Source organism: Polypterus senegalus, chromosome 11, assembly GCF_016835505.1.
Source record: "Polypterus senegalus isolate Bchr_013 chromosome 11, ASM1683550v1, whole genome shotgun sequence".
Taxonomy (NCBI): domain Eukaryota; kingdom Metazoa; phylum Chordata; class Cladistia; order Polypteriformes; family Polypteridae; genus Polypterus; species Polypterus senegalus.
This window is the reverse complement of record NC_053164.1, coordinates 129,308,875-129,329,548: the sequence shown is the minus strand read 5'-3', so window position 1 is coordinate 129,329,548 and position 20,674 is coordinate 129,308,875. Positions and strand designations below refer to the sequence as shown.

The following is a 20,674-nucleotide window of genomic DNA, read 5'->3' as shown; positions in this document are numbered from 1 at the left end:
GTCTTCCCTGTGCCACACAGCCCAAACACAGCTCCAAAGCACAACAAACACAACCAACAATCCTTTCTCCTTGACCACCACTCCTCCTCAAGCTTAGTCCTCCTCCTCCCGACTCTGGCTCCTCGAGTGGTGGTGGCTGGGCCCTTTTATAGCCCACCCGGAAGCATTCCAGAGGCCTCATGTATAACGCCGTGCGTAGAATTTGCACTATAACATGGCGTAAGCACAAAAGCCGAAATGTGCTTACGCACAGAAAAATCCAGATGCAGGAATCTGTGCGTACTTCCACGCTCTTCCGCTACATAAATCCCGGTCAACCTGAAAAGTAATGCTCGTGCACACGCTTTAAGAAAACGCACCAACTCCTCCCAGAAAATATAAGAATTTCAGCGATTACCAGGTGGAGGCAAAGAAAAAACATACTATTTGTTTAATTAAACCATGGTATAATCAACAAAAGGAAGCTGATCGAGTGACATAGTGTGTTGGAGAAACTTGAAAGTTCAGATATCAGTCGCTGTGAAAAGGCAAGATGTAGCCCACTGTCTGAGTGTCATATGAAATCTTATTAGAATACAGAGAAAAAAAGGCACACAGTGGGGAAAAAAGCACAAAATGTCAACTTTAATCTCGAAATTTCCACTTTAATCATGTAGTTTATTTTGTCATTAAAGTAGAACATCATAAACGTCATCTTAAAATCATTTAATTAACCAGTTTCTCAAATCACATCGTAATTAAAGTAGCACGTTAAATGCTTTGTTTTGTATGTGTTCTTCTATATGGTCTATGTGTGTGAATCACTACTTGCTTCTTAAACCGGCTCTCTTCCTTCGACTGGACACAGAATCCATTACATTCATAATATTACAGCTCTCTGAATAACTAACATACTGAGATGTATACGTGATATAATTTTCATGATGATAGGAGTTAAAGCACGTTATTAAACATGGGTTTCACGGCGCAGTGATTATGTGCGACCTTCAATTAAATTATTTATTGCAGTAGTACTCATGGGTGGCTCTAAGCTTGTAGCGGCCCTGGGCAGAGAAAGAATCGGTGGCTCCTTCGCCGCCAATGTCAATATGGTATCTTATGCACGGTGGATGGCCACGTCCGTTGTGGACACTGCATAGCCGCCTCATGCTCATGTTACAAGTGTTTAACTTTTGTCGAAATTTGCCACTGCGTTTTTAGCTGTGTTATTTTCTCTTTCCGTTTTATATTCAATATATATTGGTGTGGCCACCCCTGCAGTCCTTGCTTTTTTTTCTCCAAGTAACCGATCGCCACACGATCAGCTCTGTAATAGATGTTAAGCCATCTGTAAGCTTAGAGCGCCGATTCTTCAAAACGTTTAAGGAACATTGAACTATCTTCGTAGTACATGTTTAATTATTCTATCCTTCACGCCAGTCCCAGTGAAGAATATAGATTATTTAAATGAAGTTAAAGTTTTACCTGTATAATATAATAAACATATTTTGCTGCATTTCATCTTAAAAAAGATATCGTCATCATATGTAAATATGCGCTTTATAAAGTGGCTCAGGTTGTGCAATATTATAATTGTAGTGCAAGTTTACAGTGAGGTAATTGTACTTATAAGTACAAACAGTTTTACAAGAAGCAATGATTGAGTGCGTTTATAGTTCTTGGGATGAAACTGTTTCTGAACCGCGAGGTCCGTACAGGAAAGGCTTTGAAACATTTTGCTGTGGCTGAGGTAGCCTGTGCCTGATGCTGTATACCGATAATTTTCTTTCAGATCAGCTGCTGCTGTGATTCACACTCAGATACAGTTATATAAATACTCCGAGTGCTGCAGTGAGAATAATATGGAAAAAGATGATCCGCTGTGGCAACCCTAACGGGAGCAGCTGAAAGAAGATGCAGTGAGAGTAACAACGCTAAAGCAGTTATGATATTTGGAATACTATGGCTATTCCCTGCAGTTAATTACAATCAGATGCATTACACAAATAAACAATATGCGGTTAGTTTTAGTGTATTTATAAAGCCGCGTCAGTAAAATAAGGAGTAACCACATAGGAACAGTAGCACTGCTTTGACGCTGGATGCCGACAGTCTGCAAAACTGAGTGGAGAACTTGCGTACGACAAGGTATGAGGTACTGTGGAAAAGTGCGTGGCTTTACGCCAATTGTAGGTTTTATACATCGCGATTTGAACGTGGAAAAGTTCTTATGCAACATTTCTGTGCATATGCACTATTTATACATGAAGCCCCAGGTGATTAACCACCTGGTCCTAATTGCACTTCCGGGTGGAGCTGAAGACTCGTCCAGCCGGACTGTTGGAAGCAGACAGCCCCCCCCTAGCGGCCACTCCGGGCCCCAACCAAGCTGTGGAGGACTCCATCTCTCATGGAGCCCTGCGGGTGGTTGGGGAATCACCGTCGGCCAGGGAGGCTATATTCTAGCATGGTGTTTTGTATTGGTAGAGTTCTATATTACTTTTCTTTCCCCTTTTGTATTCTTTATTGTGTAGCCTTTGTCAGAATGCCTCAAATCTCATAAACTTACCACTGTTTATAAGGTATTGTACTTTATAACTTCTCCCCACCTTCCCTTCTACATCTGTAACTTCGGGCAATTACATACAGTATAGTAAAAGAACAAACAGGAGTTAAGATACAACTTTAAATAACGTATCATTGATAGTATTCATAAAATAATAACAATAAGTAAAGTACAAGTGAATACTGGCAACCATACATGATAAATGCTGATGTAGTATTAGGCAGCACACAGACTTGTTAGTTACTTAAAATGTCAACTAGTTAAGTAATCATTTTTAGTCTGCTTTCTTCAGAACAAGCCACATGCCTGTCTTAATATGGTGTCCGAGTTGTACTTCTCAGTGTGGTCTTCTTTTCAGTCCATGGTGTGTAAGATGCTCCTTCATCATGATGGTGTGAGAGAGAGGGGGGGAGGGGTCAAGCAACCAAATTTATACATTCTTTGTCCAAATCCTTAAACTAATAGAGCGTCGTGCTACAGAATGGCCTCTGATTCAAACCAATCCCAAACAGCCATACTTCCAATTGGGGCACACAATACCCTTCACACCTGCCCCGAAAACCATTTGTTGAGCTGATGCTCATCAGCTCGGTAGTCTTGATTTCCTGTGGGGGTATATTGGTAGAGTTCTGCAAAGAGTCACTGGCCAAACTGGTTTTAGGCATTTCCCCCAGCCCTGTCATAAAATTCCTGAGTTAGCCTTAAAGATTGGGGTGGTTAGTTAAACATCAAATCATTGCTGTTCTTATCAATGATATAGTACATATTAGTTACATTGCTTTGTCTAAGTTACAAAAAAAGACATACAAAATATTTATCAACTTATATACAAAACTTTACACCCCAACACCTGGCATGTTAGCATTTTCAATTAGCCAGTAATGTTAAGTTCCTTTAATGACATTGTTTAGACATGCAGTCAGAAAGTAATTGTGTAGCCTCACCTATTCTTTTAATGTTACAAAAAGGTTTTTCACTTGTGATAGGTAATGTTTATTTTTAACACATGAAATGTACTGTCCGACCAAGTGACACACATTTATGTCTTGAATTGAGGTCTTTTAAGGAGATTTTTTGGCTGCAGACTTTCCATAACAATCAAAAGCTTGCTTCCTTTTTTGATCTACTCAAAATCACTAGTCCTACTTTGAATGCTGCCTCCATGAGTTGTTGGACTGGTTTACAAATGTGACACTCAGTGGGTTGCCTAATTTTGTGCACCCAGTTTAAAAAAAATGAATTCACAGTTGCCTCCAGATGTAAAAAATTATACGCCCAGCTCAGTAAAACTAAGTAACCAGAGACAAGTAGCTCTTTTCCGTCTTTAATTCACTGCCATAATTAAATAAGGACAATATCGAAGAAGTATCATTTGGTCAAAAAAAACAGTATAGCTTGGTATCGTCTGCATACGAGTAAAATAAATGCTGTGCTATGTTTTCAAAACATAATTACCAATAGAAACATGCAAAGTAAAAAAAGGCACCATTTTTAACATCCTGAATATAGATAGATAGATAGATAGATAGATAGATAGATAGATAGATAGATAGATAGATAGATAGATAGATAGATAGATAGATAGATAGATAGATAGATAGATAGATAGATAGATAGATAGATACTTTATTAATCCCAAGGGAAAATTCACATAATCCAGCAGCAGTATACTGATACAAAGAAACAATATTAAATTAAATAGTAATAAAATAATAAAAATGAAAAGAATTAAAATAAAATTAATGTTCGCATTTACTAAGCCTTTGGTGGCTTAGATCATTATTAGATGTACTGTAGACAACACACTGTTATTTAATGTATAAATGATCACTCCTGGAGATATTTAAATTGTCCTAAATTCAGTTCTGCTCATTTCTCACTCTAAACATCTGTTCTTTACATGATATTAATGTTCCATGTCTTATAAAGACAATTCAATATTATTAAAATTATTATAGCTTATTTAATTTTGTTTTGCAATTGCCAAATAGCTATAACTAGCTATTATGAGACATGTAGTCATATTATTTACAGTTTATTTCATTTAAAGGAGGCCTCACACAAGTAAAATAATCTTTCGTTAAAATCTTGATCTTGCAACAATGACTTTACTCTTAAAAAGAATTACAGGTGTACTAAATATATATGAAAAGAAATGTTAAATAAAGTTGTCAAACTTCTCGATTCATGTCATGTAAATTTCATGCTAGCAAATTTATATTAACTCAAATAACATTTTCTGTTCTACAAGACTTGATTAATTAAATAGATCATTTGAACTTTAAACAAAAGTGCCCAAAAGCCGACAGGGTGGGCATCAATTCTTCGAACTGATAAAAAATTTAATTTCCTCATTAAGAATGTAAACAAATATAATGTACAAAACTGTTCAGGGTCAGCTCCTGTTATTGTCTTTTCTACCTTATGCAGTGAATTTGTTTCTTTTCTGTACAGAGTTGAGGTGAACATGCAGTACTCTACATACATGCATAAAGTAACAAATACACCAGGATTACGATTTATGGAGAGTGACATTTGATTAACAGACAGAAAGATGATCTGTAGGCTTTTTCAAACCTATATTTGTTGCTTATCATTAACCAAGCTATGAATTCAAATCAATGTCTGCATTTTTTGTTATTTGCACTTCAGAATATTGTAATGTTATCCTTTTCCTTAATGCCAACTAAAAAATAGTTTATTAATTTATTGAATATAAGTGCAGAATTTTTCTAATTAAAAATAGTACAAGTTGAAATATTGCTATTCAATCCAAATTGTGAGTTCATGAATGTGTTGTGTGATAAAACGGCCCTGAAACTGCACGTTTATTTTGTTTAGAGATCACTAAATCACATTAAAATCTATTTAAAAGAGCCTTCTTTGAGTTATCTATCTGCAAAAAGAAAAAAAAACAGTAAGATTGTTTTCACAAATGTGGTAATAGTTTTGTGTGTGTGTGAGCAGTAATGATGAACATTATTGCTACTTAAGCTTGTAACACTCAGCATAACAAAAACAGTGAAAACAGGTAGACAATAATATTTAAACATAAATGTAAGAATTATATAGGATGAAGCAAAGGGATGATTACAGTAAATTATTTTAAACAGTCTAAATTACCGTGAAATTCATAGTAGATTCGGTATTATTTAACTCACCCAGCACTCTTATACTCCTGTCCTTGCTGTACTGTGAATGAATCTCTGGGCTCATATTCAGAGTGTAGTCACACCTCACTTGAACCTCAGTCTCCATCCCTGTAGCTCGACCTCTTAGCAGTTCATGTCCATTCACAGACAGCTCACACTTGTTATCTTCTGAGCTCTTTGATTTGAATGGGTGCAAATCATCATCTCTGTAGAAATGGCAGTGAGCTTTAGGGAATATTTGAGGCAATTCACACGTCAGTGATACTGCTGCATCTTTTACAGTTATGTCAGATGTTGCAGTCAATGCTGGTTTACCTAGATTACCTGAAATAAATAAAAGGAATAACAAATACATAAGTTTTCAAATTGCATTTTCATCATTCACTTTCAACACATATACTGCAGCTTTTAAATTGTATATAGGCCTACATCAGTTCATTTTCAGGACACTTGACCTAATCAGAATAGTAGAACAGTAAATAATTATATAGAAATCAGGATTTAGCTGAAGCCAATATATCAGACCTCTGGAGACCCCTCTTTGCAAATCTGCTCTTACCACCACAAGATCCATCACAACCTGGGCTGATGATGCCTGTCTGCAGCTGCAGGACTGCTTCAACAGGACTAACTGGGACATTTTTGAAAGTCCAAACCTGGACCTGGAAGCTGTGGATGACAAGAGAGGTTCAGCGGCTGCTAAGGGAAAGGAACACTGCTTTTGGGTGCGGTGACAAGGCTCTCTACAGCATGACACAGTCCAACCTGAAGAGAGGCATCAGAAACGCTAAGAGGGTTGAGCCTCGGCCGTTGCGAGAGATGGACATCTGAAGCGGAGCTCTGATAGCAGCGGTGTTATTTTTCATATTATTTTCTTATTATCCTGAGATAGCTTGTATTTATCCAACCTGAGGGTATTACTACAGTATATGCAAGCATATATAAACATGGCCAACAAGAAAGGGGTTCAGAAAGAAATGAAAGCTAAAGATACATTCAAGCTTAGACTGACTAGTCCAAGTTCAAGCTCAAGGTATGGCTTTTCAGAGACTGACCTGGATCAGATGGGCAAAAGCCCAGACTCATTGGGACCACGGTCCGCTAGATTGTCTCCGGCTGATAGCGAAATGGGGAGCGAATGTACAAGTGCGAGTAACGCAGGTCACGATAGCTCGCTGATTGGAGAAGATCATTTGAAACTGGAAAAGGCGTTGCAGTCTGCGCTTTCAACTACTCCACGCAAGCTAGGAACACCGGCTGTAATAGAGCCCACCGCCTCGCCTAGGGTGCGCGAAAGCAGAAATGATCTGTCTGAACTGAAGGTGATGATCGCTGAGCTCAAGCATGCTCAAGCAAGAGATAAAGAAAGATATAAGGAAAAGCGAGAAGGCAAATGAGAAGGCAAGGGAAAATGCAAATGAGAAGCTGCGACAGGAGCTGCAGCAGGATAATAAAGACTTGGAGAAACATATATGTATTCGCTTTGAGGCAGTGTTTAAAGATATTCTGGGTAAAATTGAAGCGCACATTCAGGAAACCACATCTAAACTGATCAACTGGAGGATGTCAAGGAGACATTCACAACTTGGATTGAAACAGACAAAAATCAATCTGCCAGTGCTGAAGATAAAGCAACAACTGCCAACTCCAAATGCAAAAAAAACTCGGAGACAGACTTGCTTCTTTGGAAGATGGAAGCAGAAGGAATAATATTAGAATCGAAGGTCTACCTGAGAATCGAGAAAGTCCAAACCCAGTGAAATTCATGTATTTTCTAAAATAATTGGAGAGGACTTTAAATCAAATACCGGTAGACCTAGATCTTTTATTATTCGCTTCGAGAGATTATTATTTAAGCTAGCGGTGATGGCACTCCTCAGACACAAGCTGAAACACAATAGTGAGTCATAGCCTATCATGACTTGGCAAGGATATATAATGTATATATATGTCTGATCTATTTGTAAAGATACAGGTATTATAATTATACATCCTCTTTATTACTTGGATACTATCTGTTTATGTTTTAATTACAGTTATAGATGTTTGTGTTTATTTATTTATTTTTTTCTGTACCCTAAAGGAGACTGTTTAACATCATACCCTTGGTTTATTGTTATTGTTATTATTGCATTAAGACGTACTTTCTAACACTTTCTATTATCCGGTTTTAATATCTTAATACGATAATAAGATTGCTAAAGATTATATTTTAAGTTCGTTAATGATTATATTTTAGGCATATAGTATTTAGACTATATTGGCAATAGATATATCTATTTTTTAATCCTAAAACGCTGCTGCATGGGGGCTTGTTTTGCTTTGGATGTGCTCTGTCTCTAGGTATGTCAGAGGACCTGGACTGCGTGAAGTGGGGTCCAGCCTCACATGGGGAGGCAAAATTTAAGGAGGGGAGAGAAAGAGAGCAGGCTATAGCTATATCTAATCTATCCTTTTAATCCTTATAATTATAACTACAAACGTAACAATAGGCTGCATGTCAATAACTCTTGAGGAAATAGGAAACTATATATATACATATATAGACACACACATATACATACATATATATATATTGTTACGCTTGGGTCACAGATTTGCACAGAGACACAGGAGGTCGTAGAAACAAGAAGGATTTTTATTCAAACACCACAAACACATGAGCTTAAACGTGCTACATGACAAGTCAGTGATGACAGTTCCGCCATGAGCAGATAGAGAGAGATAAAAGCAAACAATCAATTCCAAAAACTGACAGGTGCTGCGCAAGGCTTATAAGTCGGCAGAGTACCGCGCGAGGCTTGTATTACGCGTTATAGTGCAAGGATAAGGAGCAATGTGAGGGTAGTCAGTGTTTCAGGGTTTGTGGTTTTCCCAGGGGCGTCTGTATCTATTTGGGGTGCAATCAGCCCTCCAGCTCACAATATATATACAGTATATCTCCATCTATCTATATATCTATATATATATATATATATATATATATATCTATACTAATAAAAGGCAAAGCCCTCACTCACTCACTCACTCACTCATCACTAATTCTCCAACTTCCCGTGTAGGTAGAAGGCTGAAATTTGGCAGGCTCATTCCTTACAGCTTACTTACAAAAGTTGGGCAGGTTTCATTTCGAAATTCTACGCCTAATGGTCATAACTGGAAGGTATTTTTCTCCATTAACTGTAATAGAGTTGAGCTGGAAAGACGTGGGGGGCGGAGTTTCGTGTGACATCATCACGCCTCCCACGTAATCACGTGAACTGACTGTCAACGCAGTGTAAGAAAACCAGGAAGACCTCCAAAAGCGCTTAAGAAAACATGCATTATATAATTGAGAAGGCAGCGAAACAATAAGAAGCGAGCGAGTGACATATACTACCATATTCATGAGTGCTGCTACCTCGGAAAGAAAGCAAGGTGTAAACCTAAACTTTAAATTAAGTTCATAGACAGGCTACCGCTGGCGTTTCACATGCCCACATGTAATGCGGGATACAAGTTTAATGAGAGGATGCAGGATATAAACGATAGTTTTGATCACTTTGTAACTAAGTTAAAATTGTAGGTGAAGGGGTGTGCTTATGCAAATTCCGAGACTGTGTTTGTGGGGATTGACAGTTAAGGCGGGTGGGGAGTCACGTCATCATCTCCCTCCCATTCATCTCATTTCGCTATGAGCTGAGCTCAGCTAACGCCGTCTTCCGAAGCAACTTCGTCCAGACTGCCACCAAATACTCACAGAAAAATCCACAAGTTAATACACACGCTGTCTCTAGTTTCAACACACTGAATCCTCCAGGCACTACTTACAAAAGGTCACATTGACAATCGTGTTATGTTATTTTTAAAATCTTTTCTTTTCTTAGCACAAGCACAGCTGAGAAGCTTCGATGCATTTGCTCCATAACGCGTTAAAAAATAATGCATTTAATCACACTTTGCATTACAAGCAAAGGGGAGCTTTTGTCAATGCATAATTTCCTAGTACACCGATTACATTGATCAACGCATCCCGATTAATTTTACCCTCGCACCACCTTAGTTTGAGAGGTATGAAAAAATATGAGGTTAACACAGAAAAACAGATCACCAATTAAAGCTTTATGAATAATCGATTCGCGTTCATCCTTCCATTTTATAACTTTTCCGCCACTAGCCATGATTAAATGAACGGTAAATAAAGTAAGAGCAAAGCGAGGGTGACTTATTTAGGCAGGCATATATATGACAGCAACACTCATGACAATGTCAGTCATGTTACGTTATTATTAAAATGTTTCCTTTTCTTTTTCATTACTTCTTTAACACACTACTTCTCCGCTGTGAGGCGCGGGTATTTTGCTATATATATAATATATGAATGACCTCCAAAGAGCACTGAGACTTTTGATATCATGAACGTGTCTGCAAAAACTGGGGTCTCCTGCCCAGCAAAAGTCGAGCAGCCAGCGCGTGCATAGCTGTGCCGGCCTTTGAGACGCTGACTGCGCTTCTGCCTTAAGTCAAAGTGAGCACTTTTAATTTTTTTTATCCTCCCCCTGCGCTATAGCCCAGACAAGTGCAAACACGGGACCCCTTTTCTACACCACAGCAAAATAATATTAAGGCGATTCACACTTTCTTTTGCACGTATATGATTATGAGGTCCTCAGCTCGGATTTTGAAGACACGCACAGGAGTGGAGGACTGACAGTGCCATCACAGCCGATTAATGGCAGGGACGTCTCACCAGTCTACACAAGACCCACCTCGACTGTCCCCAAAAGGCGATCATAACGTCAGCGAACACATCTCTCTATACTATATAAAAGAAACAGGCAACTTTCCTTTCTTTACACCATTTTTCCTTTTATCCCAAACCAAAGCCTTTCTCTCTTAACACTGCAGAGGACACAAAAATAATTTTCTTTAAATGCCAGTAAGGCACATTACCAGAGGCACAAATTTGAACATTCACATAGAAAATGTAATTTCAATGTACCTGTACTTCTTAAAACGTTAATGTTTTACTGTTTAATAACTTATAGACTATAATTTATTATTTTTCCCTTTCACTCAGTGACCAAACCTATACACACACATATAGACACATACAAACATACACACAAGTATATGTATGTGTATATATATACACACACACACACACACACACATACATACATACACACACATATATATAATTTGTGTGTGTGTGTGTATGTATGTGTGTGTATATATGATGTAGATAGGTATGTGTATATATATAGATATATAGATATATATAGACATATAGATATATATATATATATAGATAGATATATATATAGAGATAGATAGATAGATATGAGAACAACACTCATATCAATGACAAAACAATTACATTAACAACCATGTTACGTTATTTTTAAAATTTTTCCTTTTTTTTGGTACCTTCTTTAACACACTACTTCTCCGCTGCAAAGCGCGGGTATTCTGCTAGTATATCTATCTATCTATCTATCTATCTATCTATCTATCTATCTATCTATCTATCTATCTATCTATCTATGTATATCTATATCTAAATCTCTCTCTCTCTCTCTCTCTCTCTCTCTCTCTCTCTCTCTCTCTCTCTATATATATATATATATATATATATATATATATATATATCTACTTTGGGTTGCGCGCAGCTGTTGCTAGGGGTGCCAGAATCCATCGAGGAAGAAAAATTGAAAACATTATTTGTACAAAATGGTACTTTATCTATCCATTCCTAAATAATTAAATGGACAGGCTATTTTGTATCAGTGCAATTCGCTGCTTGTTAAAATGGATGACTCCTGCTCCTAAGTGCACTTAGTGCTGCGTGGGTATTATGAACTATCGTATCTGTTCAAGTTCTATTTAAATTTTAAATATAAGTAATTTTTATTTAGTCAACAGAAATATGCTTAGTAGGAATGTAAGTTAAATTTAGTCATCATTGCATAAATTTTTCTTCACCATAGAAATTTAAAGACTAAATTCAACTTTCATTCCTACCAAAGATATTTCTGGCGACTAAATAGAACCTACTTATATCCAAATTCGAGCTATTGAGCTGTCGCCTGCCTGCCTGCCTGAATAAGTCACCCTCGCTTCGCTCTTACTTTTTTACTGTTCATTTAATCATGGCTAGTCGCGGAAAAATTATAAAATGGAAGGGGGATTACACTGAGTATGGCTTTACTAAAACAATTATTGATGGCGAATAAAGTATCGATTATTCATAAAGCTTCAATTGATGATCTGCTTTTCTGCGTTAACCTCATATTTTTTCATACTTCTTCTCAAACCAAGGGGGTGGGAGGGTAAATTGAATCGGGAAGCGCTGATCAATGTAATCGGTGTACCAGGAAATCATGCATTGAGAGAAGTTCCCCTTTGCTTGGAATGCAAAGTGTGATTAAATTGAATATTGTTTCCGAAGTAGCTGCACTCATGCATATGGTTGTATGTGTGACTCGCTCGCTTCTTATTGCTTCACTGCCTTCTCAATTGTATAATGCATGTTTTCTTCAGCGCTTTTTGGAACTCTTCCTTGTTTTCTACGTACTGCGTTGACAGTCAGTTCACGTGATTACGTGGGAGGTGTGATGATGTCACACGAAACTCCACCCCCCACGGCCAACTCCATTGCATTATATGGAGAAAAATAGGTTCCAGTTATGACCATTACGCGTAGAATTTCAAAATAAAAACCTTCCCAACTTTTGTAAGTAAGCTGTAAGGAATGAGCCTGCCAAATTTCAGCCTTCCACCCACACGGGAAGTTGGAGAATTAGTGATGAGTGAGTGAGTCAGTAAGGGCTTTGCCTTTTATTAGTATAGATTCTCCGCTCAGCTAGCTCCCCTCCTATTAGCAACATTTACAGAAGCTAGAGACAATCAAACTCTTCCTCAAACTTTTCACCAATCATTAATCACCGTTTTTCCTAAAGAAAATAAGGACTTATTGCAATGTGCATTATACAGACCAGTTTCACTTTTGAATAATGATGTTAAGATACTCTCAAAAATCATAGCTTGAAGGATGGAGAAAGTGCTCCCTTCGGTAATATCACAAGATCAAACTGGATTTATCAAGGGTCGACATTTATGTTCCAATCTTCGACGTTGTTTAATGTAATATACTCACCAACAAAGTCAAACACCCCAGAAATATTATTATCATTGGATGCAGAAAAAGCATTTGACATGATTGAATGCAAATACCTTTTTACTACATTGGAGAAATTTGGATTTGGCCTTAACATTTGTGCATGGATCAAACTACTGTATACCAATGTAGAAGCTTCAGTTTATATCAATAACATTTGTAACTGCTGCTATTTAGAATCGCCATTGAACCACTGGCAGTTCACTTTTGTAATACAGATCAGATAAGGGGGATTATCAGAGAAGGACTGGAACAGGAAATTTCTCTATATGCAGATGATATGGTACTGTATATATCAGACCCACAAAATTCTGTGCCTGCAGTTCTAACAGCACTCACGGAATTTCAAAATATCTCTGGTCTCAGAATTAATCTGAATAAAAGTGTACTCTTTCCAGTGAATTCTCAAGCATATAATATTAGATTAGACACCCTAACTTTTATCACTGTAGAACAGTTTAAATACCTAGGGGTAAACATCACAAGTAAACATAAAGCTCTTTATCAACAAAATTTTGCCGTCTGCATGGAAAAAATTAAGCAAGTTTTGCATAGATGGTTAACCCTTCATCTCACTCTAGCTGGAAGAATTAACGTTGTTAAGATGAATATTCTTCCTAAGCTTCTTTTTTTATTTCAAAACATTCCAATATACACTATTAAATCATTTTTTAAACAATTAGATTCAGCAATAACCTCATTTATTTGGAACTCAAAACATCCACGTATCCAAAGAGCGACCGTACAAAGACCAAAGGCAGAAGGTGGCATGGCTCTACCTAACTTTCAATTTTATTACTGGGCAGCAAACATACAAGCTATGAAAACGTGGGCACAAATAGATGAACATACACAGGCTAGGCCCGCAATAGAAGTAAAATCCTGCAGTACTTCTTTATATTCCCTGCTCTGTGCCCCAATAAATGCAAGTTATCTGCAATATACTAATAACCCAATTGTGCTTTACTCACTCAGAACATGGAACCAATGTAGAAAGTATTTTAAGATGGAGAAGCTGTTATCTGTGGCACCTCTGCAAGAGAACCACCTCTTTTAACCTTTGCAAACATATGCAGTTTTTAATATCTGGAAAAAAATGGGATTAACTTGCTTAGAGATCTTTATATAGACAACATCTTTGCATCCTATGAACAATTACATTCCAAATTTAACATTCCAGCTACACATTTCTTTCACTATTTTCAAATTAGGAACTTTGTTAAACAGAACCTGCCTGATTTTCCTCATCTTGCACCCTAGTCCATGCTGGAAAAAGTATTACTCAATTTCAAGGACTCAGACACCTTCTCTGCAATATATACAATTATTTTACAGTCCCTCCTTTTTAAAGATCCAAGAGGACACTGGAAAAAAGATCTCTTAATCAATATATCAGAAAAGGAGTGGAAAATAGCAATGCAGAGAATTCACTTGAGTTCCATATGCGCAAAGCATACAATTATTCAACTGAAAAATATATATCGAGCACATCTGTCTCGCCTAAAACTCACCAAAATGTTTCCAGGGCAAGATTCAACCTGCAAACACTGCAACCAAGTCCCAGTCTCACTGGGTCACATGTTTTGGGCCTGCACCAAATGAATATCATTTTGGACCAAAATTTTTAAGTGCCTTTCAGACAGCCTTGGTGTCACAATCCCTCCTTATTAACTGCTGTGCTTGGTATTCTTCCAGATGGGTTTAAAGTGGAGGACAAACAAACTGTGATTGCATTCACTACACTTTTGGCACTCAGACTTATTTTACTAAACTGGGAGAATCCTAACTCTCCTCTTTTAAGTCAGTGGGAAACCAATGTGTTATATTATTTGAAATTGAAAAAAAATCAAATACTCAGTTAGAGGATCTGTACAGATTTTTTTCAAAACATGGCAGGATCTAATCAGTAATATTTTAGAATAAGCTCTTAAAGCACAGAGGAAGCAATTATTTCTGCATTTCTTTTTCCTTCCTTATTCATCTCTATTGGCTTATCAAACTCATCAGTTTAAGTATGTTTACAAGCCTTAAGTTTTACCCTGTTGGCCATGCTCTCTCTCAGGGGTGGGGGTCGACTTCTTCTCAGTCCTACTTTTTGTAAAAATTGATTGATTTGTATGGATTGATTACAATAAAATTAATAATAAAAATAGAAAAGAAAGGCTAAGAAGGACTACAGGAGAAGGACTGAGGAGCACCTGGACAGTAATAACAGCAGGCAGTTTTGGCAGGGAGTCCAGCACTTCATCAACTACAGGACCAGCCATGGAGCTGATGAAGGTGACACCTCAGTGGCAGAGGAGCTGAACCACTTCTTTGCTCACTTTGAGATGGATCTACCAAAGGCAGCTGTTACACATGCAGCAGCAGTTTACAACAACGTCACCCCCTCCCTTAGGCTGGAGGAACACGAGGTGAGATGCTAGTTCCAGGCTGTCAATCCTAGGAAGGCAGCAGGTCCTGACAGTGTCCCTGGATATGTGTTGAGGAGCTGTGCAGAGCAGCTGGCCGGGGTCTTTACAAAGATCATTAACCTGTCACTGTCCCAGACCTCAGTTCCTCCCTGTCTGAAATCTTCCATCTTACTACCTTTACCAAAAAAATCGCCCATAACCTGCCTAAATGACTATCACCCAGTAGCGCTCACCTCTGTGTTGATGAAGTGTTTTGAGAGACTGATCCAGAGTCATATCATGTCCTTCATCCCTCCCACCTTTGATGCACACCAGTTTGCTTACAAGCCTAACAGGTCTACTGAGGACGCTGTAGCTGCTGCTCTCCATGCTACCTTGTCCCTTCTGGAGCACCAAGGGAGCTATGCACGTCTCCTCTTTATTGATTTAGCTCTGCTTTTAACACCATCCTCCCTCACAGATTGGTGTGCATGCTGCTAGCCTTGGGACTCCCGTATTCTACCTGTATATGGATTAAAGACTTCCTGACAGACTGCACACAAAGGGTTAAGGTGGGCTCTCACATTTCTTTGGCCATCAGCATCAGCACCGGCTCGCCTCAGGGCTGTTTGCTAAGCCCCCTGCTCTTCATGCTGAACACACATGACTGCACCCATGCCCACCACAGCAACACCATCATCAAATCTGCAGACGACACCACTGTGGTGGGCATGGGTGCAGTCATCTCTGGGTAGGATGAGTCCACCTACAGGGACAAAGTGGAGCGGCTGACAGCATGGTGCACTGACAACAACCTGCTCCTGAACACAATTAAGACCAAGACCAAGGACTTCAGGAAAATGAAAACAGATATCAAACCACTTTACATCAGAGGGGACTGTGTGGAGAGGGTGTCAGGCTTCCACTTCCTGGAAGACCTGTCCTGGGGTGTGAATACAGCTGAGGTGGTGAAGAAGTCACAGCTGAGACTTTATTTCCTGAGAGTCCTCAAGAAAAATAACATCCCCCAAAAACTGCCGGTGTCCTTTTATCGCTGCTGTATTGAGAGTATCCTGTGCTACTGCCTCTGCGTGTGATATTCCAGCGGCACAATAAAACAGAGGAAAACACTTCAGTGGATTGTAGACTGCCCAGCAGATCATCGGCTACTCTTTACCCTCTCTGGATGAACTGCTCAGCTCTCATTGCATAAGGAATGCAGAAAATATCTTAAAAGACTCCTCACACCCCACTCATGACATGTTCCAACTGTTGCCATCAGGCAAAAGATATAGGGGGATCAAAACAAAGACTAATAGACTGAATAACAGTTTCTACCCTGTTGCTATTATGGCACTGAATGCCACCTAATCACCTCCAATGCAGCAGTGCAATAGATGATATTTTGTGCAATAGTGTTCATGTGCAATTAAGGTCTTATGTTAAATGTTTGTGTTCTACCTTATTTCTTCTTAACCTTTTTATCGTTTTGTAATTATCTTTATATTCTAATTTTTTAAAATGTTGCCAATTTTTTATGTTTTGGTTTGTTTTTAAAAAGTATGTGCTTTATTTGCATATTGCATATTTGTATTTGTATTTGTAATGAAATATTTTTGTGAAATGAAAAATGAAACATTTGAGCCCAAGATGGCGACACAATGAACTCTCTCTCACTGAACGGTGTACACCACAACACATCATTCACTTCTTTAGAAAAAGGCCAAACTGTTGAGATCTCACTTACTGTGCCATATAGAGAACACAATTAGGAAGCAAACTTTCTCTAAGCAGAAACAGATCAGTACCATTTTATACAAAAGTAAGATAAGTGTCTTAAGTGACATCCTGTTCACTCATACTGTGAGTAGGTCAGAGGATTAAAGCTGAATCTTTGTCCAGTCCAGCTCCATTGCCTTGAGATTGTATTTCCCATAAGCATACCTTCTTTTTTAATTAAAATGTAGCCTTTATATTAAAATGATACAGTACCTTCACCACACTCCTCTTTCTGCTGTGGTCCCGTGTACATTTTCAGTATTAGAAGGATTTGCATCATACATTTCTGTTAAAGTTAAAGCATCTTATTCCAACATTAGCAGCCAGGCAGGAGATGAATAACTAAACAAATGTGTTATGTACTCACCATATATGTCCACTGTCACCTTCCTACTGCGGCGTGATGTCTTTTTCTGATTTTCTCTTATGACTTCAATTTCACAGCTCACGTTCACTTGAGTGACACTCTTTACTGATCTTTGATCCAAGAGCTGATACTTAAACACAGAAAGCACACAGGCTTTTCCACCTGTGGCATATGCCTCTGATCTGAAAAGAGCTTCATTCATATAAAAATGACAAAATCCTTTAACTGGCTGATCCCCTTCACATCTAATCATGACATATTCAATCTTCTGATCCTCTATGCTCGCTGTTTTGATTTCAGCTTTAACTGAAACAAAAGTAATTAATTACGAAATATAATATTACTAAAGGATGATAATGAAGGAATACCTTACAAATTAATGAGTACTACTTTCAAAAATAATGGATTAGCATGTTTTATAAATACTGAGTAGAATTCCAAAAGTTTTTATTTTCCTTGCTGTCTTGGAGAGAATGGCTGGTAAGATGCTCAACACATAACTGACATGACTGACTGTATTTAAAATGTGAACATTTCCAAGCAGTCTTGAATCTTTACTACTCTCATTGTCTAACAATTCTTATTTCATAAATGAATCTTCAGAGCACCAAATGAGATGACCTGAACATTCACCTGAGGCCTCAGTATTTGCCCTTTTCATTTCTTTGAAAATGAGTAACATAAGCTGTGAATACATGAGTGTCATGTCATGTACTGTACTGTAATCCTGTTAATATGAGTACAGCATATACTGAAGAGGACAAGTTTGTGGCATTCAGTAACACTCAACTACAGAAGTTTAATTCTAAGATGAGTTCAAAGCATCAGATGTGAAGGTGTTATTCAGATTTGCTGATAAAAACACAATAGTTCTTGGGCAAAAGAAACAAAAAATGACAAAAATATACATTAAATCTTAATGGTTGATCAGTTAAAATCAAGTATTCATTTCTAATTAACATTATACAGTATTTAAAAATAAGATTAAGATTTGATCCAAATAATAATAAGGATTTCATCAATGGCGCCTTGCAAGACTATCCTCTTCCTGCATAAGCAGAGGTTCAAGACAGCTTCCTAATAGTCAGAAATTGAAAAGGTGTCAAGACCTGCCAAGAAGCATTAGGAGCTGGTGACTCCTCTGCAACCTAAAGGAGAGTTACAGAAAGAGTATAAGAGAAAGAAAGGCTCCACTGTAGCTCTTTAACAGATCAAGTGTGGGCAGATTGTAAAGGAAAAGAAATGTAGACAAAGTGAGGAACATGTTCTACTTGGTATTTAGCAGAATTATTTTTTATTTCAATCTCTTCTCCCTATTGTGTGTTTAGGTATTTGTATCAAAAACATTTTAAAAAAATGACATGCATGATGTTCAGCCAAGTCATAATTGCAATTGAGGTAGTACATACCAAGCTCCTTCACTATGATTTTCATGTTGTCACTTCTCCCAGAGGTTTTACTGTTAATAATATTTTCATAATCACAACTGAAATGCAGATCGCCTTCAAGCTTTAGATCCACATCTCCCAGCAGCTCTCCTCCACTTGCAGTGAAGTCACACTGGTTGCTGTCAGAGCTCACTGATTTGAATGGCTCTGATTCAGCTCCCCTGTAGAAGTGGCACGTCACACCAGAGACACACTGGGGAGCTGAGCAGCTGACTATGTGTTCACGGATCATATTCTCAATAACATTGGGCATAAACACCATTTTAGCCTTCTTGAGCTCACAAATATTTCCTGTAAGACAATAGCAATTAAATGAATAATACAATTTTTTAATATCTAAAGATAATATCTTATCATTTACATCACACACTTCCGTCCATCCATCCTCTTCCGCTTATCCGGGGTCGGGTCGCGGGGGCAGCAGCTTGAGCAGAGAGGCCCAGACTTCCCTCTCCCCAGCCACTTCTTCTAGCTCTTCCGGGAGAATCCCAAGGTGTTCCCAGGCCAGCCGGGAAACATAGTCCCTCCAGCGTGTCCTGGGTCTTCCCCGGAGCCTCCTCCTGGTTGGACGTGCCTGGAACACCTAACCAGGGAGGCGTCCAGGAGGCATCCTGATCAGATGCCCGAGCCACACACTTTAGATAAATAAATCAATATTAAACGGTTGTATTTTTTTTAATATATAACAGAGTTTAGGAAATATTAGTGGAATAATGAATTATGAAAATCCAAAGAAATTAGAAAGAGAAAAAAAAATTGTACCTAGTGGATGTGTGATTTGAAAAGTGCTTGAAACCTCCTGCATGTTAAACAAGCACTTCTTTTGTACGAGCTCTTTTACATTACAGATGAGAGTATATAACATTTTAAACTTTTCATTTTGTTCTTTACATTGTAAGAGAATGACAAGACAACAAAATGGTCTGAAGTCCAACCCGGCACCCCGTGTACTTGGATCACAATGGGAAAAAAAATCAGATAAATATTGAAAAGGTCTTTTCAGACAAGAGTTCAGAAAATAACTAGCAAAGAATACAGAGCATCCAGTTTACAGTCCTCCTGGCAGGATAAAGGTGGTTCCAGGTGGATGGACAACGGGAGTGATGTCAGCGATATCCTGGCTGTCAATCATCTGGGGCCTCATGTATAAACAGTGCGTACGCACAAAAATGTTGTGTACGAACGTTTCCACGCTCAAATCCATCCATCCATCCATTGTCCAACCCGCTGAATCTGAACACAGGGTCATGGGGGTCTGCTGGAGCCAATCCCAGCCAACACAGGGCACAAGGCATGAACCAATCCCAGACAGGGTGCCAACCCACCGCAGGATACACACAAACACACCCACACACCAAGCACACACTAGGGCCAATTTAGAATCGCCAATCCACCTAATCTGCATGTCTTTGGATTGTGGGAGCGCTCAAATCATGATTTATAAAACCTAAACTTGCCATAAAGCCACGCACATTTTCATGGTAGCTCCAACCCTGGTGTATGAAAGTTCTCCGCTCAGTTTTGCAAACTGCTGGCACCCAGCGTCAAAGCAGTGCTACTGATCCTGTGTGGTTATCCTTTCTATTTTAAATTTACATCCCTGATGCTGCTTTATCATATACACTGAAACTAATTGCATATTGTTTATTAGTTTAAGGCATCTGATTGTAATTAACCTGTAACAATATAATGGTCCAGGGAATAGCCAAAGTATTCCAAATACCATAGCTGCTTTTAGCATTGTTACTCTCACTGCACCTTCTTTTTCTTGTTTCAGCTGCTCCCATTAGGGGTTACCAAAGCAGATCATCTTTTTCCATATTACTCTCAT

At 38.3% G+C, this 20,674-nt stretch overlaps 2 protein-coding genes across 2 annotated transcripts in view; both read right to left on the bottom strand.

Annotated features, from left to right (window-relative positions):
• Window positions 1-20,674, bottom strand: part of LOC120539518 — a 580,969-nt gene that overhangs the window by 465,390 nt on the left and 94,905 nt on the right. The window lies entirely within an intron of this gene.
• The window catches only part of LOC120539519, a 69,683-nt gene that overhangs the window by 27,215 nt on the left and 21,794 nt on the right, over window positions 1-20,674 (bottom strand). Inside the window, exons 3-5 of the mRNA XM_039769658.1 lie at window positions 18,805-19,134; window positions 17,396-17,701; window positions 5,707-6,021 (exon numbers count right to left, since the gene is read on the bottom strand). Coding sequence (XP_039625592.1) covers window positions 5,707-6,021; window positions 17,396-17,701; window positions 18,805-19,134 — 951 coding nt within the window. The remainder of the gene's footprint in view (window positions 1-5,706; window positions 6,022-17,395; window positions 17,702-18,804; window positions 19,135-20,674) is intronic.